Source organism: Equus caballus, chromosome 6 (assembly GCF_041296265.1).
Source record: "Equus caballus isolate H_3958 breed thoroughbred chromosome 6, TB-T2T, whole genome shotgun sequence".
In the NCBI taxonomy this organism is placed as follows: Eukaryota; Metazoa; Chordata; class Mammalia; order Perissodactyla; family Equidae; genus Equus; species Equus caballus.
Genome location: NC_091689.1, coordinates 23,337,142 through 23,363,949, shown reverse-complemented (window position 1 = coordinate 23,363,949; position 26,808 = coordinate 23,337,142). Strand labels below are relative to the sequence as shown.

Here is a 26,808-nt window from a genome sequence, read left to right as displayed (position 1 = left end):
ATTAAAAATATAAACACATACACATATTTTCCACGCCTAATCTGTCTCATGTTTGGCTAGTGGGAACGCCTTCAAGTTGGCGTCTATAACCTTTTCAAAGAACCTATTAGTCTCAAACATTCTTGAACCTGGGACATCTTGTACCAGACAGCAACCTGTACAATTATTGCCCGAGACCTTAGAGATGTATTAACTATTTTGCAAATAAATTCTTCTTCTGTTTAACTGACGATGGCATTTAAAGACCACAATCTGGGCCTTAGTGGTTCTCACTGTTACTGAGCTGGAGTTATTCTAGGTCTTTTCAGCTGGACAGAGAGAGGAACAACTTACTGTTCAGAAAGAGAAATCAATCATATGAGGTTTCTAAGCCAAATTTAAGATTACTAGCTTCTAACAAGATCACATAATTTCTAATTTGTTTTATCCTATAATATACTTTTAATAACAGTGATGATATCAAGCTAGTTTTTGAAATTAACCATGAAACCGCATTCAGAGTCTGAGTTTTTTTGTCCTTAGTGTACATCCCATTGACAACGTAGAATCAAAATGCTGTGTCTGAGTCCCCTGAAATAATTATTTCTTCTCTATGTAGTTCACTGTCTTCCCCTTCCCCTTTGGAGAACCATTTTTATTACTTTTTGGTTTATCCTTCAATTATTTCTTTTGGAAACGGAAGCAAACAGCTGTGCATCCATCACCCTTTCTTACCCACAGAGTCACAGTACAAACCCTTACACTGCCTACGTTTTCACCTGGGAGACCAAGTGGTTTCAGTATATGGAGATCTTCATTCATTCACGCATTCTACAGCCACATGGCACTACAGCGTATACTACTGTTTACTCAACTGACCCCTACTAATGAACATTTGGGCTGATTCCAATCTATTAAAAATAAGGCCCATGGATACAATTTGTACTTAATACCTAGAAGTCCAAAAATTGGCATTATCATTTTGTAGCTATTGATCCTCTGACTTCTTGAATTTCCACTTCCTCAACTGTAAAACAAAGAGTTTTAACAACATGATTTACCTATTAGGGTTAAATAATATGTTAATTTAAAAGGTATTTCCATCAATCTTAACAGTAACTGATCTAGCCAGTAAAATGTATTTAAAATGAGTGAAAATATGAATCATGTAATTACCACCACACAGGTCATTTCTATTTAAATTAAGAAATTCGTATTTTGAGAGAGACAAACTAGAACGTATCCACAGAAAGACCAGGATAGTGACATTTCTAGAAACTACCTTAGATCAAACAGTTAAAGAAGTCAATTAAATATTTATTGAACAAATGCAGAATAAATGAACTAGAGGGTGTTTTAACCTGAAGATACAATAAACAACTTCAAATAATCAGAGGGCTGTCACACAAAAAATGAGAGACTTATTCAGTATTTCTCCAAAAGGCAGAACTTGAACCAAGGGATAAATATAGGCAACCAATGGGCTGCAGGACAGCCGTACGAAGAAGTGTATCTCTTATCTTAATCGCTTCCTTCCCAACATAATGCATTCCACACTTATGTTTCCCTTCTTCTGAAAGGAACTATTACAACTTAATACTCCTCATGAATGTCTTAAATAAATCGCATTTTCATGGCAAGCCCTCCACTGCCAGCAATGGATGTACTCACACTATCGGAAAAAAATCTACGGTTAACACACTGGTTTACTAGGAAATTGTCTTTTGTTCCTCAGCTGTATTTCAGCATTCTGTATTAGTGATTCCTAGGAGCTGAGGAGAAAAGAGAGCATATTCTCCAAAGAGGAAGAAGCAGAATCCCCAGCAACTCAGATGCCGCCCTTGGGGACATCCTCAAACCCCAGATGCATCACTACAACTACCGCTCAGGGGTACAGACGGGAGCACGCCGGGTCTCGGGGCAGGAGAGCCAGCTGACGGCCACCGCTCCACATGAAGCAGGAGAGCTCTAGTTTAGGAATCACTGGGAAACATAAACTGCGTAATACTGACGGGCTCCAAATTGTCAAATGTTACAAAATGAGAACTGTTTCAACAACTCTTCAGCATCATGTTTAAGGACAAAATATATATAATATACTTTATATTATATAAGTATTTTATCACATACTAAGGAATGCTGAGGTACTTCATCCAATAAATTGAAAATAAAAATTTTACATTTCTGTATTCGTCAGTATAGAGGATTCTGAAGGTGGATCTTGAACTCAGAATAACAAATCAGTTTTCAAGGAAAGCCACGTAATCGGTCAGTCTGGCTAACTGCTGTTCATTGGGGATTGGTGGAACTGGGGCAGGCTCTGTATGTTAGAGAGAGAAAAATACTTAAAGTTAGACACCAGCGTAACAAAGCTCTGGTCCTGCCACCCACACCCCCCAATGTTTTTAATTTTAACAATAAGGGAACTTTCTTAGATTTACAGTGATTTTGGACTTTTTGGAAAAACAAGCCAAGAAGTCTCAACTTTTATGAGTACTTTTCCCAAAGTGGGAGTAAAGACATCTGGCTTTGTTACTAGTTTTCCATGTGATGGTTAAAAACAATTAACATGGGACAGCTCTTTGAAGAGAACATAGCTCTTCTTGGAAAGACGCCTACCCATGTGATACTCAATTCAGTGAATAATTACCACGTGCTGGGCGCCGCTCAAGGAGAATATTAAGTTGTCAGAGAACACAAAAACACAGAGAACCCCGCTGTCAGAGTTAGTTCTAGCATCTAGAAGCGACCACATGCCAGCCAGGGCATGGATGCCTTCTAAATGCTGTGAGAGGCTCCCACAGGAGGCTCTGCGGGCCGGCCAGAGGGCACTGCCTTAAGGGCAGCTACAGAGGGGAACCCACACACCCTCTTGTACCCAGATGTAGTATCATAAATACCAAGCGGAGAATTCAGTCTTTGTTTACAAGGTTAGAGCTCAGAAAGATAGAGACACACTACAAAAAGAAACGAAGAAGAATCACAACCGAACATCTTCTCAAGGAGCATGCGACACTACATACCTGACAGGGGAATAAACCTGCTAAAGGGAACATCCAGGGCCCCTGCAACTAAACAAAATTCACAGCCCGATTTAGAGCAGTCATGGTAAAGAACTTTCACGTGGAACATGTCATTTTTAATGCACTGGCATTGTGGTCATTTACTTCTCAAACAGGGCCAACAATTATGCTATCTTTCTGCATTAGTCTTTTTATTACAATAGTCCTGTCTCACCATCCAGATGGGCGGCGACCATTCCTGTCTGTCCACTCCTGCGCCCTCTCAGGGCTGTGCACACTGAGATTTGTGTCCCACTTACTGTGGGGTCAACCATGTCTAAACACCAGGAATGCAGAGCAGGTGAAGGGAACTCTGGGGTGAAGCAGATCAGAAGGGTTTAGGGAAGTTAGATTGCGCCCAGCTCGAAAGGCCTGGCAGAAAAGTTGCTCCTGGTAAGCAGGAGGGAGAGAAACCACCAAGCAGGAGTAAGTGTGGCTCATTTGAGGGAGGAAGACTGAGGGGCCGGGAATTCAGACTGAGATAATGAGGACAGGTCAGATAATTTAAGGCCTCAAAAGACCAGAGAACTTAATTTTGAGAAAGCTAAAGCCACTGAAAGTCTTGTTTAGAAGAGTCTGCATGTCAACAGTACAAGGAGAAGACGCTGAGTATCTGAGTATTCAAAATATTTTTTAAAAAGGCACTAGTTTAGATACAAGGATAACCAGTTAGAAATGGCCCCATAAATAAAAGGATGGAAGATTAACACTTAGTAAAATTTAAGTTGTAATAAGGATTATGAAACACCATACAGAATAGTTTTTTATACAAGAAATACATTTTTAAAAATTAACGTAAAACTAGGTGACCTTTAAGATCTTTTCTACCCTAAATGTCTATCATTCTATATCTATATTTAACATACGAGTTACTTTCATTTTGTTGGTATAGATTTTCCTATCAAATTATCCAAATTCAATGTCTGAAAAACTGCAAGTCTTACAAGAGTTCAACGCTGCACAAATGGACGAACAGCTCCACCTACCTGGCTTTTTGGGCATAACCATTCTTGTGGTGGAGTCCGCTTGCCATCCTTGCTCTAATATACCTAAAAATGTATATTTGACACAAATGAAGAAATAACCAAAAAACCTCCACAATTTTCATTTACAAGATCCACAATCTGTCAGTGACATTACTTGTATGGGAGACATAACGTGTAGTTTAACCTGTAATGTGTATTTTTACTAGAAAGGTATATTACAGGTCGCATTTTCATGTGAATTTGCATATCTCACGGTATTAACCTGATCAACATTATTAAAAACAGAAGTAAGGAAACCTTACACAGTATCTTCTGTAATCATTCTATCAGTAATAACAAAGACGACGGCAATGATAAAATCAACAGCTCACATACACAGAAGCACGATCAGTGGGCACCATGCTAGCTGCTTTTAGAGGGATCATTTTATGCAACTGTCACCAGAACTCTGTGAAGTGGGACATGAGACCACAATCTAACGGATGCGGAAAATGAAGTTTAGAGAATTCCAGTGACTTGTCCTAGATCACAGAGCTGGCAGTGGTGGGTAAGGGTGCCAGGATTCACACCCAGGCAGTCAGTTAGGAGTACAGGCTCTGGGGCATCTTACTTATTAGATAATAAATTATGGATCAATTTCAACAGAAGAGTCCAAACAAACAAATGTTCATATGAGTAAGTAACAGGATGATTTACTATAAGACTTTTCATTGACCTGCCCTGTATGTGTCTAGAATTGTGATAGGCCTTGGAAATTTAATAAGATATGGTGCTTAATGGGGCTCATATTTCGGTTAGAGAATCCAAAATGTTACTCATGGTAAAACAATGCCACAAGGTTCATGCAATATTCCACAGCCATCCAGCAAGGGGAGGGGTTAGTCTGGGCACCACCTGAGAAATAAAGTGCAGGAGCACATCTGGAGACCTGTGGGTAAGAGTGGGGCGCAAGAACCTGGGTCACTGGTTAAGAAATGGAGGAGGAAAAAATGGGCTGCAAAGGGATACTGGGATGAGACTGTCTTTACGAAGAATGGGTGAAATGAGGATTTCTGAATGCAAGCAATGAGATCAGTTAAGACTTATTTTCTTAAAAACGAAATTATCAATATGTTGATTTTCAGAGGGATAGAAATAATTTAAAGAAGTTATACAAGTTTAAGCTCAGAATTACAAATATAATGTCAGCCACTTGGTATACTTAAAAGCAAATAATTTGCACATCCTTTATTTTCTTGCACGTCACTTTGTACCACTCGTAAGAAGCAGGATGCAACCTGGGGCCCCAGTGTTGGCTGCTATCAAATGCTTCATTCTGTACCCTTTTCTTCCAGGAACTCTCTGCTCTCGCCATCTTCCTTTTCCCTCCCACTATCAGTCAACAGCAGCTCCATCTTCCTTCCTGGGCATCAACTTGGAGGGCTGACCACGATTTCATAGGGTTTAAGTCTTGATCAAAGGTCTTAGCAATAAAAGTAGAAGATATTGAGGGGTCCTGCCATGGGAATCACGACAAGAAATGACTACAGGAACATCAACTGGTGCCTATCTTTGGAAAAAAGTGCTTTAAAAGTAAATACAAATCAAAAATCTCATTCACACTCAGAAGTCCAGAAAGCTCTACAAACCAAAAAATTTTTTCTTAACTCATTTGGTGGCAAAACCTGAAGTACCCCATTGTGAGTCTATTTCTGTTCTCTCCTCACACCAACGGGGTGGGCATTCACACACTGGGCCTGCTGCAGGACTGTCACCGTGCCTGGTCACAGGGGCCTGTTGCCCAAGACCCTGCTGGGGGTGCTGTGCAATACGTTTCCTATCACCTCTCTAAAGAAGAAACACAACCTAAGTTTCAAAAACATACCCTGTTCCAGTGTTCAGATAAGAGACCGTGGACCTAAAATTTACACCTCCATTTTCCACTTTCCTGGAAAGTAATTAGTAAGCCAAATATACCTTTCACAGCCTCCTCCACAGGAAGTCCGACAAAGGCTGCAAAATCATCGGCAATGATCGAGGTATAGGCTTGAGAGACCAGGGTGAAGGCTCGCCTCCGTGTTGCATCTATTGGGGAGTGGAGGGTTGGCAGACAGTGAACCAAAAGAGCTGGCATTTTTACAACACACAATTAAATTACATTATTGTCCTTGTCCAAATTTTACAAGGAAGACTAGATCAACTCACAGGTTTCTATGCTTATAAATATATGTGCCTAGCATGTAAGAGGTGCTCAAATATTGCTGAATAAACAAATGCCTTTTTTTTTTGGTGAGGAAGATTGGCCCTGACCTAACACTGGTGCCAATCTTCCTCTACTTTCTATGTGGGATGCCACCACAGCATAGCTTGATGAGTGGTGTGTAGGTCTGCACCTGGGATCCAAACCTTTGAACCCCGCTGAAGCAGAGCACGCACACTAATCACTCCACCACTGGGCCGGCCCCATAAATGCATTTCTTATACTTCCTCTTAGACGAAAAGTCTCTCTCAAATGACAATAAAAAATACAGAGAGAAAAAAGTTAATATACACAAGACTCAAACCCTAAAAAAATTTCATTTAAATATATTTGTGTATTTAGGATGTAGATTTTTAAATTTCTCTTTTATTCTATCTACAAACACTGGAATCAGTGGCACAGAAATGCCCTACTTCTGCCCTTAGCTGTCCTTTCTCAGGAGGGTCTCTGATACGGGATCACACCTGGGAGCTGCAGAACAAACCTTGTAACTAGAGCACTCTTCCTAACTTTCAAGTCGGCTCTAATCTCCTGACCTCGTTCGGGTTCAAGTCCTAAGGTCAAGCTTCAACGAGTGACCTAAGACAAGCGGCTGCAAACAACTCCAGCAAGGAGCCCTGCCTAGAGCTGGCACACGGGATGTCCCCAGGCTTCAGTCTCCAGCGTCAATGATTCCGAGGCAGGAGGGTGGAAGCGGAGCCCGGCTAGCTTGTCCTCCTGTCTGCTGCTCTTTCAGTAGCACAAGGGCTCCTTCACCTGGCGGTCAACATGCACACGGAAGATTCTGGATTGTACCCGCCACATTTAACAGGCAAGACTGCAGGCAGAAGAAAGCCCTGCAACACACTGAAAATCCACTCTCCATTCCTGAGACGCTGCCTAACAACTACGCCAATCTCCTCAGACATCCTTTGCTCCAAACTAGCGCCCAGGGTCTCAGACGAGCCTTCCACCCTCTCATCTCCCAGCCTTGGGGTCATCCTGTCGTGTGGTCGGACACGCCCTCCTCCCTGCTCTCTACTATTCCTAGGACTTTACAAACTCCTCCCGCGGCACTGAAATGCACTGCATCTCTGCCCTTCTCTGAAGTCACAAGACTGCTTACACTGCTCACTTACCCAGCCATCCTCCACCACCCATGCCATACGCTCTCTGCTCCCCTCATCTCATTTACACCCCAAACTTCTCTACAGGAGGGCTGTCTTTTATATCTTTGTATCTCCCCAAGTGCCTAGCATCTCTGACGAAGGATGTGCTGAATACATGCTCACTGATGGCACCACCAGAACCCAAATGTCTTGGGCTCTGTTCTCGCACATTCCTTACAAATCGCTGACATTCAATCATGTTTCCTCATTTCTCACCGAGCCACTCCTTGCTCCTCCTCCCAAATCTTTACAGTCAATTCCTTCCTTCTAACTACCAACCTCCCAGCAAATGACCTTAAATCAGGCTTTTAAAACATCTTAGAGACCAAGGAACTTCTTCTATTGAAGGCTACAGACAGTCAATGGAAAAGAACTGAGAGCAACAAGAGAAAAGGAAAACACAAGTGTACACCAAAAACGATATTCACTTGATAAGCCTACCATGTTTTAAAAACATCTACTTTAGTTCAAGTACTCTGGTCAGATTGTCAGAGTTGTGAGAAAAAAGATAGGGGAACAGAACAAGAAAAGAATGTGAATGGAAGAGAAAAACAGAAGGGAGAGAGGAGAAACAGAAAGGGGCATAACTGGAAAACAAAGAGACACACAAGGGGAGGCAGAAGCAACTGGCGGAGGACGCAGAAGTGCAGGCCAGCACTCCACAGAGGCAGCGAGAGGCCGCACACCCGGGCTGCTGCTGGCCACGCGGCACGAACGAATCTAACGTCCAGTCTGAGCAGTCACTCTGCAGCCTCGAGGTCGGTGGAATGTGTAACCTCACGAGGACACGCATTAGCATGACATGCTGGAAGGTGGAATAAATGGAGCCGGCACCTAACATCTGTGGCAATTCACCATGGGACAGAGTCTTGGGGAGACCCTAACACAATGCTCACTCTGTCGTTCAAAAACTACCTAAAAGTGCCGATTGTCTACCAGGAACTGCCCACTCGGCGCTGGGCACAGATGGGAAGATGAGCTGGCCGTCCTGCCCTTTCCAACCCACTCTGCCCCTCCGTTCCGGGGAGGCTGGCACCACGTCTGCAGCCCCTGGGCTCCCTATGGGCAGTGGGGTTCCGCAGGTCAGGGAAGGTATTTCCTGTCCCGTCCCTGCGCTGCGCTGGCTGACCCTCTGCATCCACAGCTTCTGAGGGGCAGCCTCTTCCCTGCGGTTCCAGTAACGCTGGTCCCTCGCCTTGTCCCTCTGGGTCTGGGGTGAGAGTGGCTACTGTGTACAGCTAGTCCCTGGGGGCTTCCGCAGCCCCTGTGAGTCTCCTCTGAGAACAGTTCTTTCACTGGCCTCTCCTCAGTTAGGCCACGTTGACTCGTCTAACAGGACTGTGACTGATTCACAACAGAATGGGAAGAGATGTAAGAAAGCGATTCTTCTTAACTAGAAAACAGCACTTTGTAACACACTAAAAAACAAACCATTAAACTTAGCAGTAATTCAAATCTGTTATGAGACGACCCTCATGAGGCCGCAACCTATGGAGGAAAACATAGCACCATTCACGAATCAGGAGATCTGTAAAACTCTCGGGACACAGTCACAAATATCATAGGTGAAAAGAAGAGTGCTTTAGAACACGGTAAGTGCTTACACACGTCGATTCATTTCCAACAACCCGAGGAGAGCACCGTTTATAATCCCATTTTACAAATGAGGAAAAGGAGGCACAGAGGGCTCACTCCTAGTGACAGGACCAAGCTCTGAACTCCAGAAGTCTGGCCCCAGAATCCAAACTCCCGCAGGTCATGGAGCACAGCTGTTCAGGGCCTACCGGCCTGCTGTCAAAGGAGCTCTTAATCTGACAGAGAATCCCCTGGGAAGGACTACAGCTACACCCACCAGAGGGACACAAAGGACAGTTGCTGACTGAGTCAGGAGACCCGAGCCCTAGTCCTGCCAATGAGCCTGCTGTCTAACGCTGGGAAAAGGCACCTGGCCTGTGTCCTCACGTCACGCTCGTAAGACTGAACTAGAAACTATCAGAGTCCACTACTCCACGAATTCCTCAAGGCGCACTTGAAGAGCTCACGGCTGGTCCCTACACCCCTAGTGTGCCTGTGCAAGCTTCCTCCACACTCCCCCCTTCACACCCTCCTGCTGGTCCTGTACTCCTGATCATTTCCCTCATGTTGTAAGTAAGTGCCTCCTGTCTGGTCGCTTACATTGTTCTGTTTTATGCTGATAAGGTTTTACCATTCCACGAGAATGAGGTACACCTCGGAAGCAAGCTTTACCTTCTGCTCCCCTGAAAAGTTGACATCCCTTGGCAGAGCGATGACCAGTTATTCCAAAGTTCCTGCTCACTGGCTCCTCCAGAGCAGGAAGGCGGGCAGTGAGGGCAGGTATTAACTACAGAAGAAGGTGGCAATACGAAATAGGGGTACAACAACGTAAAAAGGGATCCCTGGATGAACTGACAAGAGTGAAGCTGGAGGCCTGGAAGCAAGTGTTGGGGTGGGAGGACAGAAAGAGGCAGGCAGGGTCAAGCTTTACGGGGGTCCGCGCTATGCTGCACCAGGCTTGTAATCTTCCAAAGCAATTAAAAAACATATAAGAATCTACATATTAGAATGGATTAGTTATAAATCAAGAAGCTGAAGACAACCCCTATCAAAGGCTGAGGCTGACAGAGACTAAAGTACAGTCTCAACTTTCTAAAGTCTTAACCAACCCATTCCTTGGCCTTACTGGAGAATTACAAGATTTCATTTTAGTAGCAACAATACCCTTTCACTGACAAGAGCAATTTCAATCTAGAATTAAGACACAGTGAGGTCCCTAGCTGCCAATATAATCTCAAGCAACATGAAATGAAGAAGCATGATTATAGCAAATCTAAAAAAGAATTGAGAAACCTGCCCCCTTCACTGAGCAGAAAATATCTGTTATTTTAGATACATCACTGACTGACTCTAACAGTGCCGCACTTACAGAACAGGTCTAGCCTAATTTAATTCTAAGCCACAAAGAAACACTACCTCTAAGGGCTTCCATGATTGGCTGGACCGTCTCAGACCACTGGTGCGCGTTGATGGTTGTATAGATCCCAGGGAAATCTCTCTGCCAGATTCTTTGTCCCACTGACCAAATTCCTCCAAGTTCAGAATTTGCCTGCAATAAATATTGTTGCCTTTGAGGATATTCGCTCTGCAGATTTACCAACAACTGCATCTTAAACATAATTCAACATTTCTTTTAAGAGATGTAATTACTTTTCAGCCCAATCACTATCAAAAAGGTTTTTAAATGCTGTAAATGGTAATGTAAAATTTATTTGTATGTTTTATATAAATTTTTATTACAATAGAAAATTAAGTCATGAGAAAGTAGTACAAAAATATTTCAGAATTAAGTCTGGGAATTAATTATCTTATACGTTTTTTAAAAATGTATTTATATTTCATATACACATATATGCAACACAAAATATATAACAGTCATATATACATGTACATAAATATATATATATATATGCATTTTTAGGACAAAAGTAATAGCAAAATGGCTAATGATATAGATGGCCAATCTAAGATGTCATACACTGCCGCCTAAGGATAGAGTTCGCACTAACATCACTGAAACTAGCCGTATAACTTGTAGTTCTTTATTTTAAGCCAATGAAGCTGGAGGAACATTCTAATCTTACTTAACAGAATGTCTGGGAAAAGAAAAGAGAATAAAAATACCAATCTGATCTGCTGCTGAAATTCAATACTGAAAAAAAGAATTTGGGTGAATTCTTGGTAATACTCTGTGAATGTTTCAAAACGTTCGCTTCACATTTATGCTAGACACAGTGAATCACTTGAAATTACAAATTTACTTCAATTCACTTTGAAAGAAACTTTTAAAAAAGGTTATTTCATCTACTCTCCCAGCCAAAACAAGAAATCTAAAATCCTAATGAGCAGAAATAATACTGTGAAGAATGATCATTTTTAGAATATTCTTGTAAACAATATCAGTTCTGAAATAAATACCATTTTAGGAAACTGCAAAAATCAGTTGAAAAAACAATACAACATAAAAACCAAACATTCAACTAAACTGGCTCAGTTGTTTACTGGGTAAAGTGACACTTAAGAAGCATCTTAAGAAAGCTGACCCACAGGAGGTGAGCACAGAGTTCCATACCATCCAAGGGAAATTAATCGATTAACGGAATTTGTAGATCTAGTCGTAAACTTTAACACCACTTTAACAACTATTTCTGTGAACCGCATGAGTCAAAAAACAGAAACTTTTAAGAGGCTGCCATCTAAAGGAATGCTATGACTATATTAAGCAGTAAAATATATCGAAAGAATACTTACAGATTTTATAGCAGGTGGTATTCTTTTCCAAAGATATCTTGCATTATTCCTAATTTACAGCCCCCCAAGAAAGAATAAGCAATTAAAAAAAAACCACCAGGGTAAATGTTTAAAATTCCAAATCCCAGTGCAAACACACAGAAGTATACTTTAAAACACTCTTTATAATACAGAATGAAATTTAGTTCTATGTGAATTTGTCCAAGGGAAGTAAGAGTAGTTTTCCAGACAAAAAGACATGAAATATTTTTACCAAAGTAACGTTTTGCCATTTGTACAGAATTTTTATTATTGATCCAGATTTTACATTAAGGCAATATACACTAAAAACACAAAGACTGAAAGAGAACTGCCTGCCTAAATAATTTATTCATATATGTAACAAGCAAATGCATATGCTTGCAAAGCTCTGGCATCCCTGACAATATGAAGGACACACAATACTTTTATCCTTATCATGAGCCCTCCTCCCAAGTGTGTAGAGAGCCACCAAAACCTTCAAGGCAGTTTTCAAGACTTTGGAAGCTTGAATTACAACAAACATATGACAATGGGATTACAAAAAAATGTAACATAATTTAAATGATATATGTGTAATAAAAATCTCAGTTTAGTTTTTTAAAAAGATATGAAATGAAAAGGTTTAGAATTTAAAACAAAATTTAACAGCAATCATCAATGCGTCGAAACAACTATAAGGGACTCCGCTTGCACAGTTCCGCTTTCTGACTTTTCTTCAATGGACGTTAGTTAGGGATAATTAAAAAACTAAAGGCTTTCAAGAAATCTCACACATGTGGGTAACAAGTTCCTCTTAACTTTCTCAATCTTCTCTTCTGTTTCTCTTGGTCTATTCATTACATGTGAAGTAAGTAAAGAGGTCATAAGAAAGTTTTATAAAAAGACAGAAAAGGTCAAGAGAATTAAATCTACTGACAGTGTCGTTTCTCACAACGAATTAGAACGTTTTTTAGAAGGTATACGTAAAACAAGTGTATTGTAAAATAACTCAGCCTTGTCAGAATTTAAGCCATAATTCAATATACGAAAACAGGTGTACTAAGTATTATAATAAAAGATACAGCTCCTTGTGCCTATGTTTTAGTGAGGCTACTTCAACGCGAGCATAATTTCCGTATAACCTTGAGGAAGCTGCTGCTCTTAGCTTTAGGTAGAACGTACTTACATGTCATTATGGAGCAGATATAAAGCTAGAAGCTGACCATACACTGGGGGTGTAGCAATTCCTCCAGGAGCCTAAAAGGCCAAAAATTAAAGAAAAAACCTCATTTATTCCCATACTTTTATTCTTTTAAAAAGTATTTTATTAACACTAATCTAAAAAGTAAGAATATTTTATACTACTTACTATTACAGTTGTAGAAGCATCAAACACTAAAAACCAGAGTTTTAAGTTTAGATCTGTCCTCAGCTGTGATTTATCTCCCTCTGAGCCTCTATGTCTTTATATGCACAAGAATATTTAAATGACTTCCCTCACCTAGTTCTCAAATTCTTTCAAACAGTCTCACTATGATGTGTAAGAAACAAGTATTTCCAACAGATTCGTAAAGCATCATGACTCTGCCCATTCTATCAATACGTTGAATGCCTACGTAAATGAGAGATCAACGGAAAAACAGCACAGCTGAGATACAAGGCCTTTTCTCTCCTCATTCAACTTTAATTCAATCAAAAAACATCTATTAAGTGTCTATCAGTGAGTTGCTGCCTGTGGCTGCTGTCCCCTTTAGTTAATTAACTTTTTATACTAACGTTATAAATCCTTTCTAAGTGCCTAAGAAAAAACCTTAACTTTAACAGGTGCATGATATAACTTTCACCCGTCTTACTGAAGACGAAACACAAGCTTACATGATAACATTATGAAAGCGGGAAAGGCTTTCTGAGTTAATAAAAGGTTACAATGGTCACATCTTCTTTGGTCTGCTTGTGCGCCTGCACAAACGTCTTTAATAACATCCAAATTCCCTCACGATCCCCCAGAACGAGAGGCAAGAGAACTAGTCCAACTAACACGAGAAGATATTGGAGGATGTTAGGAGCAAAGACGCACAAGGTTTTCGGGCTCGGTAGCTGAAGACAAACAACAAGCTCCCAGCGAGTTCGGGGAGGCCACGCCTGGATCTCTAGCCTTCAGAGCAGGCCGCAGCGTCCCGGGCTCCACACTCGGGGCTCCCGTCCCCAGCCCCGCGGGCCCCAGGCCCTGTTACCCTGGAGACTGGCGCCTCCGGGGGCCGCCAGCGACCCCGCGGTTTCTCCCAACGCGACGCGAATGGCTACCTCGAGCTCCTGGTTCTCACACTGATCCAGCAACTTTTTGAAACTAAAAGCACCTTCCGCCATCACTGCCACTGGCATCTTCCCTGCTGGTGCCGCCGCCACACGGTCCCAACACCCAGACCCCACACTATCCCTCCGGGCGTCGCGCCCGCGATGACGTAGACGCCGCCGTCGCCGCTGCTAAGGGCCCATGCGCAGGCGCGCCGTCGGTTCCGGCGCGTCGATGGGCGTCGCTGCGGCCGGGCGAGGATGCCGACGCTCTGTCCGGCCCTCTCGGTGCTCTGGAGGACTGGCCGATCCCCGCGGCAAGCTGTCTTTAAGTTGGCGGCCGAACCGGCGTAGGGAGGGGTTTTGTGCATATTTGCGGACAGTTAGATGTCTACACTTTGAGGCCTGATACACATGCATGCACGCTTAAAGGCTCATAACCTAGCTTTTGGTTCTCCCCCAAACCTGCCCCTTCAGCAGCCCTTCCCATCTCAGTGAAGGGCACGCCGTCTTTGCACGCGGGGCTCCCCTCGCTCGCTGGACCACTCACGCTGCCGAACCTCGGCGCTCTGCTGACTTCCCCGCCCGCCTCCCTCCAGGCTACTCCCTACACAGCCACAATGGCCAAATTTTTTTTTTCTGAAACATAAACCAGATGTTGTTACTCTGCTGCTCAAACCCCTAAAATCTGGATTCCTTGCTATCGCTTAGGCTGCAAGGTCTGGATCCTAGATCTTCGCTGACTTGCTCCTGCCATCCTGGCCTCCTTAGTTTTCCGTACCGTACTTATTGCTAGCGAACGCTGCGTTGCATATTGTTGATTTGCGTCTTTGGTTTGCCGCCCTCACTAGACCACTGGGGAAGACGCTTCCATTTGTTCCCTGCTGCGGAATGGGCTACATAATTTGTGGGCGCGGAGAAAATTGAAAATGCAGGACCCCTAGTTCAAACAACTGGGGACTGCCATGAATGATAATATAAAGTTTTTCTCTTTCTTCCCAGTGTCTCCCTCAACTTTTCTAACCAGTTTTTAATTTGCGGTTTAATGTCATTCTAAGAAAAATAGAAATTTTAAATTTTTTGCTTAAATTTTACCATCCATCTTCATATTGTGCAATGACAGTGTTAAATACAAATATAAGTGCATTTAACTCATATGTGGAATCACAGGAATTAGACAATCTGTATTTCATAGCTCATACATGTATGTGTATTTTGTTCTTAGAACCTTGGAAATAGTGCGGAAAACTAAGTCAGCTGTTCTTCAGACACTTCATTTAGGCACATGCCCTACTAGCACTTCCTACCTTAGCCTTTCTGGTTAGTGAGGAAGAGCTGAAAGGAAAAAGAACCTTCCTTTTCCTGCTATGTAATTATTTTTATCACAACCAAGGAATATTTCAGCATAATACAAGGAAGTAACACAAATAAGAAAGAATATGATCGGGTTCCTTGGTTACCTGTGTTTCTCAGGACACCATTGCCCTCATTATGTGATTGAGGCAAGTTCAGGTTCCAACGGGAAATGTGACCCCTCAGGGCTGTGAGCACCCAGCATACTCAGTTGTAGACGTAACATGCTTCCCTTGTACTCACTTTGAATCTTGCTGAACTCCCATCATTGGGGGTCCACTGGGAATTCTATGTTCATGGGGTACTCTAAACTCTATATGGAATGGCGGCAAACACCATATTTCACATATTTCTTTGCTGGTGTACAAATGCTCCATGATCCCGATGGACTTCACTTACCAAACACAAGCTCAAAGATAAAATGATAAGAATTTCAAGACAGGGGCAGCCTCACTATTTTTGCAGATTCAACACTGTTTCCGTGTGGAAATGATTGTGTTTAGTAATGCTTTGGGTGGAATATGAAGATGAAAAATCACTACGAAAGTTCCTCCAAGAATTGCCAACTTTAAATACGAAGTTACACAAATAGCTAGTATAACTAGAGACATTTTGGGAGAATAAAGTATCAAAGTTTCATTAATCATACAAAGACAGAAGGACTGAGGACAAAATGATTCTAAGATCATTTGACGTAAATTTGAGGAGCAGGATTTTGAATTTTCAACCTGTAATAATAGCTCCCAACCTATTTTGGACAGAGGAGAACTCAGTGGGATCAATTGCCTGGCAATTTGATCATTTAAAGGGAAATTATGATTTTAAATGCTTGACAGGTACTTTGGGCTGCTAAAAGGTGAAAACTTTATAGATGGTTCTTTGCTGAACAGAAAAGTCCCAGTGAGGCTTTGGACGTACAATCACAGCTCAGAGGTAGAGTCTGGGTGTCATTTAGAGGACCAAGCTATTCTTTAACAGACAGGCACAGGCATTTGGGAATTGGAGGCTGGGAGCTAGAGAGGGGAGGAAGAGAGTCTTTGAGAGAGGGAAAGAGGGCTGTGGGGGTGGGGAAAGTGGAGCAATCGGGGCCTAAGGTGAGATCCTGGCCTGGATTTAGAGAACTCCAAGTGGCAGTGTGGGGCCAAAGGATTTCCAGGGCTGCGATGGCTGATAGTCATTTTTTCAATACTTACTGTGCTGCATCTAATTTTACCCCCAAACTTTCAATAATAGACAGGAGAAGTGAAAGGGTATGATAAAGGGCAGTGTGGTATAAAGCCAATAATTTCAGGAGGTGAGATTCAGAAGAGAGATCAGGATTTCACAGAAGCAAGACAGTAGAGACGAGGCCGCCAGAAGGAAGCTCTGCTTCCTAGAGATGCTGACTCTGGGGCAGTGAGGGGCTGTGTTTCCCACTCCACTTGGGATGAGGGATGGGTCAGCATGCTGAAGGGAAGCGTGGGCTCCTGAGGCTGGAGGCTGGAGGTCTCATACCCATTCCCCCGGCTCAGCCCCCTGTGCAAACTGCCATGCCTTTCTCAACTCTTGTCACAGGGGAAGCACAGTCATCGAGGAGGTTAGAAATTGGAGAATAGCTAATTCAGAACTCTGAAATTTCACCTGGTTCCTAGAGAATCCCCTAAAAACCATTAAAGCTAATCAATGGATTCAGCAAGATTGCAGGATAGAAGATAAATATACAAAATCAATTGTATTTTTATCCAGTAACCATGAACAAACTGAAATTAAGAAAACAACTTCATTTACAATAGGATCAAATGAATAAAATACTTAGGAATAAATTTAACAAAAGAAGTGCAAAATGTATACTCTGAAAACTACAAAACGTTGTTCAAACAAATTGAAGAAAACCTAAATAAATGGTAATGCATCCCTTGTTCACGGATTGGAAGACTTTATATTATTATGGCAATATTACGCACACTCACATTCAATGCAATCCCTATCAAAATCACAGCTATTCTGTTTGTAGATATTGACAAGATGATCATAAAATTCCTATAAAAATTCAAGGACCACAGAAGAGCCAAAACAATGTTGAAAATTAAGAACACTTTCCAATATCAAAACTTAACTACAAAGCTACAGTAATCAAGACAGGGTAGATATGTAGGTCAGTGGATAATAGACAGATAGGTCAGCAGTCTGTCAAGACCATCCTGGGGGAAAGAATAGTCTTCTGAACAAATGGTGTGGGGACAACTAGATATCCACATGCAGAGGAAGGAAGTTGGACCCCTGTCTCACACCATATGCAATAATTAACTCAAACTGGATCAAAGACCTCAATGTAAGAGCTAAAACTAAAAAACTGTTAGAAAAAAACATAGGGTAAGTCTTCCTGACTTGGGATCATGCACTTGTTTCTTAGATGTGACACCAAAAGTCCAAGTAACAAAAGAGAAAAAAATCAGTAAATTGGATGTTATCAAAATTAAAAAGTTTTGTGCTTCAAAGGACATCATCAAGAAAGTGAAAAGACGATCACAGAATGGGAGAAAATTTTGCAAATCATATACTGGATAAGAGATCTGGATTTAGACTAAATATATAACTCTCATGACTCAAGAATAGAAAGGCAAATAACCCAATTTAAATGAGCAAAGGATTTAGTTAGTCATTTCTCCAAAGAAGATATACAAATGGCCAATGAGTACACGAGAAGATGTTCAACAGCATTCCTCATTAGGAAAATGCAAATCAAACCCAAAATGAGATGCTATTTCCCACCCAGTAGGGTGGTTATAGTAAAAAAAGACAGATTATAGGTGTTGGGGAGGATATGGAGAAGTTAGAATGCTTATACACTGCTGGTGGGAATGTAATGTGGTGCGGCTGCTTTGGAAAGCAGTCTGGCACTTCTTCAAAAGTTTGAACATAGAGATAGCACATGACCCCGTGATTCTGCTCCTAGGTATATATCCAGGAGAGGTGAAAATATGTCCACACGAAAACTTGTGCATGGATGTTCATAGCAATTATTCATAATAGCCAAAAAGTAGAAATAATCTGAATGTCTATCAATTGATGAATAGATAATCAAATGTAGTATATCTATGCAGTGGAATATTATTTGGCAATAAAAACAAATGAAATCCTGACACATGCTAAGGCATGGATAAATCTTGAAAACCTTGTGTTAAATGAAATAAGCCAGTTGAAAATGACCAACTATTGCACGATTCCATTTATAAGAAATATTATATGAAATGTGGATTCAAGCAAATCCATAGAGACAGAAAGGGATTGGCAGGAGGCAGCAGGACCTGCAGCAAGAGGATGGGCCACAAAGTACCAGGGCTGTGGGTGGAGTCTATTCACAATATGAGTCTGCATCAGAGTTTCAGGGAAGCAGCTGCAAGAATGAGCCAGCTCTGAGCCAGCCCTCCTCTGTGTCAAGGACCTGGGCGTCATGCTGACGGTGGAAACTAACCTCAGAGCATGGGCAACTGTCTCTGTCCACGGGTAGGGAGGGAAATGGATGCATTTTTAATTCCAGAGGCATTAAACTCTCAGTAGAGTAGAGGAGCACGTTAATTCTGATGAGTCTTCCCCTGGAGGAACTGGGCTTTGGGGGGTGCCAATGTGGTTCTCATGTACTGCCATTGGACTATTGAGTTAGAGGGACATTTGTGTCTCTGACTGGTAAAATCTCAAACAGAGCTCTTGGCAAAGTCATCTGCTGTGGGTGGCGCTGCCAGTGGATGCCGCCATTTTGGAAACCAAGGTAACAATACACAATGAGAGCCAGAACACAATCTGAGCCTTCAAGGTAGAGTTCTGGCCCTGGGAAGTCATCCAGAGGAAGTCCTTGCAAAAGAGGAAATAAATGATAGCTAAAAATGGCACAGCAACAAAAAATACAATAGCTGAAGCCCTTAAAATGACCTAAATGTCTAATAGGTGAATGTTGAAAAATGTCACGGCCCGTCAAGGGGATGTTTTGAAGCTACTAAGTTTATAAACATAAAGTCTATGTAAAGTAGCGTTTCTGAAATAATGTTAAGAAAAAAACATAGAAAATAGTGTTATATATACCTCTTGGTTATTACTATGTTCCAGGCGAGATGTATAGATAAATGTCGGAAGGGAACATAGAACTGAAAACTATCGTAAGGTTAAGGGGGCTAGATTATGGATGAAAAAATATTTTAAGATTTCTTTTAATATTGCCAAATGATTTTAACGACAAAGTTTTTTTTGCCCCGAATCTTAAATGACTTTAACAATCCAAACTTAAAAAATAGGACACATCTCTTTCTTTTTTCCCCCTTTTGACTAACGCTTGTGTTCACAGGTGAATAATAAAAAAGAACATTTTTGCAAAACTTCAGAAAGGCCCTGGAGCTAAGGGCAGGAAAATGTTAGGGAAAGTTTGGAGGAATAAAGAAAGCGGTGAAAAATGATGGCAGGGTTAGAAGCAAAGGGATTCTAATAAAGCAGGAAGGAGAGCGAATGTGCGAGAGACCCCGAGAGCAGGGTAATGGCGGGTGACAGGGCAGTCTTATAGGAGAGTGACATCATTTAAAGCTGCTTCTCACACTCCTTATTTATTTCCTCAGTAGAGACGTGTCTCTTGGCTGACAATATGAAGGGCATATAGAACAGTTCATTAAGCTTTCCATTTCTAGTTTTATTTTAATTCTGTGAGCTCCAAGGGACAGTGTCTCACACTCTTGAATTGTGAACACACAACATAGTAGGTGGTCAGTGAATGTTTGTTGAGTGAATGCTCACTTTTCTTTTGTTCATTCCCTGAGAACAGGACTTGGCCTTGCATTCTCTTCCTCTTTGTCCATCAATCCTTGCTTCGTTTCCTGTTGTCTTCTGCGGGGTGTTCTGGTGTTTTCAGCCCCAGTGGCAATTCTGACAATGAGGACCCTTCTCAAGACAAAAGGGTAACTGGATGCCGCTCTCTTCTCCCCAGGGAGAAGGATTTGGCTGACTGTGTGCTCCCAGACCTCAGTACTGGTGTAGCCAGAACTGCTCTTGTCTTCAGAGAGCCTAGACAGGACGGCCATGTTGGTCACCTCCCAGAATCCCCCTCTCCTCCTCATACGTGCCTTCCCCAGTGGTACCTGGTACCTCTGCCTGCGACACCTGACTTCTGTCCTGCAATTATGTTGACTCCTTCTCCTTCTGTCCTCTTCACCCTTCTAGGCCTGCAGGACCACTTAGAACCCCAATCCATTCCTACTGATCTGGGGCTCTAATACTTTATCCGATTCTCTTGAATTTTCTCCCTTTGCATTAGGTCATCTCTCCATAGTCAGCTTTGTGTACAGACAGCTCTCTTGGAACCAGAAAAGGCAAATTCATGGCATGGATCCTGCTGTTGCCTCAGCCACTGACCATGGCAGACATTACTAATCAATTGCAGCCTTTTTTCCCATGGAGCCTGATCATGGTCTCAGAATCCTCCTCAACAAAGAACTTGAGCCAGTCTCTACCAAGGAGTCAGAGGTGGCGTGCAAGGGGAAGCCTTGTTGGCATCTCTGTGCTGGAGTGAAGCCTGCTGCCAACCTATTAGCCCTGGTTTTCTCCCAGTTGCTGTGTCCCATGTGCTTGATCAGGGGTCCTACTTGTGAGCATTTCCAGAGGCAGAATAGATTGTTGTTTCTCCATGGACAGTTCTCTCCCCATTTCTCCTTCTCTCCTGCCTTCTGCTTGCTCAGGGCTCCCCAAGTCCAAGCAGACCTTGTGCCAGAGCCCATCTAATCACAGCCACCCCTAGGCCTAAGCCAGGCCTCACACCAGTAGCGTGCACTTGGCAGTGAACCGTGGGTTTCATTTGCTTTCCTAGCCCAGGGTGTCTCTCTGTAGCCTTGCATTGGAGTCACCAGAGTTGCCTTGGGTTATCCTGTGCCCAGTGGACTGGAGACACCACAGGCCCAGAATGTGAGCCTCCTGCTGGCTGACTTCCCACAGTGCCTACCCCACGTCCCTTGCAAATAGTGTGCGATCAACAAATTCTCTCAAAGGGATGATTTATACTTTCCTAGAAATAGACTGGAGTCTGGAGTTGCTTAATAGAAACTCAGTCTTCAGTGGGGAAAGAAATGGAGGAATTTTGGAAACCAGACAGTATTCATCATGTATTTTTAGGGAACCAAAGCCAAAACCATCATGTGTTTCCCACGCCACTTATAGCAGAGTGTGTGATAGCCCAGCCTTAGAATCCTAGCATTGACCTCGCCACCTTGGGTGACCCTTGGCCCCTCTCTGAGTCTACTTCTGCACCTGTAACACCGAAGTAACAACCAGGCCGCCCCGCTAGGCTGTTGTGAGGATTGAATTAGACTGGTCTTAGTTCAGTGCCTGGGTGGTTATTGTGAATTATGTGGAAGCAGCCGGATGAACGCTGGGTTGGGATGTCCCATCACCTTATTTACACGGAGTTTTAAGACATAGCTTTTTTAACCTTTGATAGTGGGAAGCAAGCATTATGCTTAAGTTTTCTGGAGGTGATGCGGTCCTGGGGAAATAATTTCCAGTTTTCTCCTCCTACAGAGTGGGGGAGAGAAGGCAGGTGAGGCTGGAGGAGTGTGGAGACCAGGGTGCAATCCCAGCATGCCCCACCAGGGGGAGCTGCCTCACCGCATAGCATCTTACGCTTGTCTCCCTGACTGGGGGAACACGGACAGGCCTTAGGTAGAGGAGTAACACATAGGCTTTATTTCATACTTTATTTTTCAGCTCAGGGCAGTTATTTCCTCCTCCTCAAAATGACTTTTTCAAGTGGAAACCTGGGGCACTGTGCTCTGGAGGAGTCCCTTTCCATGTGTCTTATATTTGTCTCTAAATTTTCCTGGCTTCCTGGGTCTACAGTCCTCTTGGTGGTTCATCCTAACATAGACGGTCCAGGCGGAGCGGACGTATGTCTGAGGCTCAGGGTAAAGGTCACACTCAGCCTGTGACATCCAGGGGCAAACCGGATAAAGTGTCTGGGAGAGAAGATGGGGACGGTGGTGGGGTGGCCAGCATGAACGAGCCAGAAGCTGTGAAAATATAGTGTTTCGTACCTTGGGAGGTCTGGGCCTGAGTTTGTTAGAGTTGAGGATGATTTTTAAACCGGCTTTTACTAGATTGGAATGACCATGTATTAAGCGACCTTCTCTGCATCATCTCCTGCAACCTTCACAACCACCAAATGAAGAACCAAGGCTCAGAGAGGTTAGGTAACAGTCCCAAGATCACCCAGCTAGTAAGTATCAGAGATTTGAACTCAGGGCTGTCTGACTCCAAGGCCGATGTTCTCAACAGCATTGCGCAGATCGAGGGGGCCGCATGTACTAGTGAGCACTCACTCCAGCGATATTCAAGGTCCTGTGTGACTCTTGGGGATCAGTGCCAGAGACAGCCTGGAACCAACTTTGCACCCAGGTCACGGCTGAATTTCTGAGGCCACGTTGTGAATCCATGTCCTTCCTGGTACCTCTTTCAACCCCAAAAAGCCTCCACAACTAGATCCACCCCGTCTAGTCCTCCTCTCTAAGCCCCACTCACGTCCACCCACATCAGCTATCATCCTTCCTGGAGTCAATCGTGTACAAAGGAGCTACTGTGCACGGGGCACTGCTCTAGATGCTGGGACACAGCAGCAGACAGATCCAGTCTCTGTCCTCCAGTCAACTGTACTTCCTTGAGGAATTCCTCTAGTTCTCTTGTGTCTGGGCTTTCTAGAATTTATCAGTTCATTTCTGTGTTAATTATCTATGATTGCATAACAAATGATCCCCAAACTTAGCAATTTAGTACAATAGATATTTATTATCTCACCCTTCTTGTGGTTCCAGAATCCTGGTGTAGCTTAGTTGGGTTCTCTCTCTCAGGGTCTCTCACATGGCTGTAATTAAGGTATTGACTGAGGCTGTGGGCTCATCTCAAGGCTTGACTGGGGACAGATCCCCTTCGAGCTTCTTCATGTGGTTGTTGGCAGGAATCAGTTCCTCATGAAGCCTCTCTCAGTTCCTTGCCAGGTGTGGCCTCTCCCTAGGATAGCTCACAGCATACCAGCTGCCTTTCTCCAGGGGGAATGAGTGAGAGAACAAGAGAGAACAAGAGACAGCACCTAAGATGACAGCCAGGGTCTTTTTGTAACGGATATTGGATATAAAATCCCATTACTTTTGCTATTTTATATTGTTTAGAAATGAGTCATTAGGTCGAGCCACACTTAATGGAAGGGCTCTGAATACCAGACAAGGGTGTGAATACCAGAAGGCGGGGGTCATTGGGGTCACCTTAGAGGCTGCCCATCACAGTCTGCCCTCTGGCCCTCAAAGATTCACATCCTTCTCTCATGCAAAATATACTCACTGCCCTCCCAAGATCCCCCAAAGTTCATTCCATTGTTGCAAGAGCTCAAAGTCCCGAATCTCAGCATCTAAATCAGATTTGGGTATGAACAAGGCTCCCCTGTTCTTAAATACAGCTCCTGTCAATCTGTAGATTGGTAAAACCAAAGAGACACGTCTCCTGCACCCTATGCACTAATGAGTGAGACAGGCATAGGATAACCACTGTAGATATTCCGGCTCGAAAAGTGGGCAACAGGGGGCATAAAGGAGTCACCGGTCCTGAGCAATTCTGAAATTCAGACAGGGAGATGTTACAAGTTCAAGGATTAGGTCTCAAGTTCTGGGAATAGTTTTCCATGCCTCTTGGCTCTGCCCTCTGGGTTCCTAACTGAGTCATCCTTCCTTTATTCATGAAAGGTAGAAAGTGTTTGCCACTGGTTTCTTCAGTCTATTTCCTGCTGGTGTAACTCCTCCTTTCCTGCAGTGTTGTCTCTGTCCCTTCCAGTCCAAGCTGGCAGTATTTCTGCAAGCATGAGGAGGAAGAACACCCAACCAGAGGGGTTTCAGCAGTTATGGTGATTAATTCTTTCTTAAGCTGGGTGATAGGTACATAGGTCATTGTATCACTCTTTGAACATTTTGGTGTGTCTTCACTATTTCATAATAAATGTTGTAAAAAAAAGTATTTTTTAAAAGAAAATTCATGGTATTGGTGCATGAATAGACAGACAGATCAATGGAGCAGAGTAAAAGTCCAGAAGCAACCCAATTCTATAGGGAAATTTAGTATATGATAAAGGTGACATTTCAAATGCTGGAAAACTGATTGACTTTTTAATTAATGATGCTGAGACAGTTAAATAACCATACCTCACGTGTGCGCAACAATATACTCCAAATGAATTAGAAATATAAACGTAAAAAATGAAGTCATACAAGTTCTCGAAGGTGACATCAGTGACTTTCCCTGTGGGGAAAAGCTTTTTCTTTATGACTCAAAATCCAAATGTCATGAAAGAAAAGAGGAATAAAATTGAACACATAAAAGTTGAAAAGAAACCTACCTACACCAGAAAGTACCATAAGCATGTTAAAAAGAAACATACACAATCTAGTAGGAAATATTTGCAATATAGACCCGAGACACAGGGCTGATTTCACAAAACACACCAAGAATTCTTAAAGATTGGGGAAAGAAGAGTGGGGATGGCAATGCTGACAGCAGTCTAGTTTTTCAGTCTGTCTGAATTCTCCCGTAAGGATAGCCAGAACTACTAGATCGAGGAAGAGAAAGCCACAGATAACATTCACAGTGAAAGTGGGTCACAAGGTATTCTTGAGAACTTCAAAATACAAACAGATGAGAACAAACCATTAACAATGCAAAGACTTGTGTGTTTTTGTGCCTGCACAAGAAAAAGAAGAGGGAAGTAACAGGACATTTGATGGACCCAAGAAGAGGAAAACCCCAAAATAGCCAAGAAGTTTTCACCATAAAGCACAGAAGGATGATTTGAGCACAGCAGGTGGAGCTGGGAGGAGCATTGCCGACCTCAACAGCAAATAGTTGTGGTTGTCCCTGGTAAAATTGGAAGAGGCTGGAGATGCCTAGACCCTGAGACTCTCAAAATGGACCTACCAGGGCTTTCTTCCAGGACAGGACCCTGAGCCAAGGAGAAACTGCTTGGAGTAAATATTTTCGCAGAAATGGGACAACCAAGAAACAGGAAAGATAGGGTCTAGAGACGAGTGAAGATAGGTAACAGAGCCACGAAATTTCAGAAGCCAAGCTGCCATGGTTTTAAAACCATTTACACAAATAACAGCAGAGGCAGCTCTGTCGATTAGAAAAGCTGGTGTGAGCCAGGATTCCTTCTAAATGGCGAAGAAAATTGAGTCACATACAATTGACAACAGTAAAGGATGGAGGAAAAATGTTGGACAAATTCTGTATGAAACATTGAGGGGAAAAAACCAAAAGCCTTTAGAGAAATGGGAAAAAAATTGAACAGACCAAAAAAAGTACAAATGGACACATAAGAAAAATGGCTCAACTTTGTCCATAATGAAATATAGAGCACAGAGATACTGTTTTTCACATATCAGATTGGCAAAAATTCAAAAGCTTTACAACACGCCGTGTTGCCCACTGTGGAGAAGCAGGTGCTCCCACATGCTGCTGGGGGAGTGCAACAAGGTTCAACTCCATGAAGGGAAACTCGATACAATATAGCCAGACTATATGTACGCTTACAGTACTGAGCTGAATAGCATCCCCCCAAATTCATGTCTATCTGGAACCTGTGAATGTGACCTCTTTTGGAAATAGGGTCTTTGCAGATATAATTAAGATAAGAGGAGGTCATACTGGATTATGGTGGGCCCTAAATCCAATATGACAGGTGTCCTTGTAAGAAGCAGAAAAGACACACAGAGGTGGGGAGAATGCCATGTGACAACAGAGGCAGAGATTGGAGTGATGCGTCTATAAACCAAGGAAGGCCAAGGGTTGCAGCAACGCTAGAAGCTGGAAGAGGCAAGGAAAGATTTTTCTCTAAGGGCTTCCTGGACAGCATGGTCCTGCCAACACTTGATTTTGGAATTCTAGCCTCCAGAACTGTGAGAAAATACATTTCTGTTGTTTAAAACCACCGAGTTTGTAGTACTTTGTTACGGCTGCCCTAGACAATGAATAAATTTACCCTTTGGCCAAACAATGCCTTTTCTAGGAATTTATCTGGAAGACACAGCTCCAATGATACAAAAAAATAACACACACAATTTTTTTCATGAGGACATTGTTTGTAGTTGAAAACAGTCTAAGTGCTAAGACACAGAAGATTGGTTGAAGAAACCATGGGACATACCCTCAGTAGAGTGCTTTTTAGAGCTGTATAGCTCTATAAAGGAATGAAGAATATTGTTGAGCTGTGGCAAATTGACTTCAAAGATGGCTCCATCAATTCCATTATTCTCACTATGCATGTGTGGCTAACCCCATCAAGAATCTGGACTTGGGCCGGCCCCGGTGACGTAGTGGTTAAGTTCAGTACACTCTGCTTTGGCAGCCGGGGTTTGGTCCCCAGGCATGGACCTATACCA

General features: G+C 42.8%; 1 protein-coding gene across 2 annotated transcripts; it reads right to left on the bottom strand.

Moving 5' to 3' along the window:
* Positions 1-1,275: 1,275 nt before the first annotated feature.
* COPS8 (COP9 signalosome subunit 8) lies at positions 1,276-14,615 on the bottom strand. 2 transcript variants are annotated; one of them, XM_001916419.6, is made up of 8 exons: positions 14,045-14,615; positions 12,927-12,997; positions 11,741-11,789; positions 10,406-10,538; positions 5,984-6,091; positions 4,028-4,090; positions 3,003-3,050; positions 1,276-2,299 (listed from the first exon to the last, which is right to left on the bottom strand). In XM_001916419.6, exons 1-8 carry the CDS (start codon positions 14,120-14,122, stop codon positions 2,220-2,222), a joined length of 630 nt encoding a protein of 209 aa, XP_001916454.1. In that variant the 5' UTR covers positions 14,123-14,615; the 3' UTR covers positions 1,276-2,219. The 2 variants fall into 2 exon arrangements, with proteins under 2 accessions (XP_001916454.1, XP_070125664.1); XM_070269563.1 differs by lacking the exon at positions 5,984-6,091 and having other exon boundaries at positions 14,045-14,269.
* Between the last annotated feature and the right edge of the window lie 12,193 nt (positions 14,616-26,808).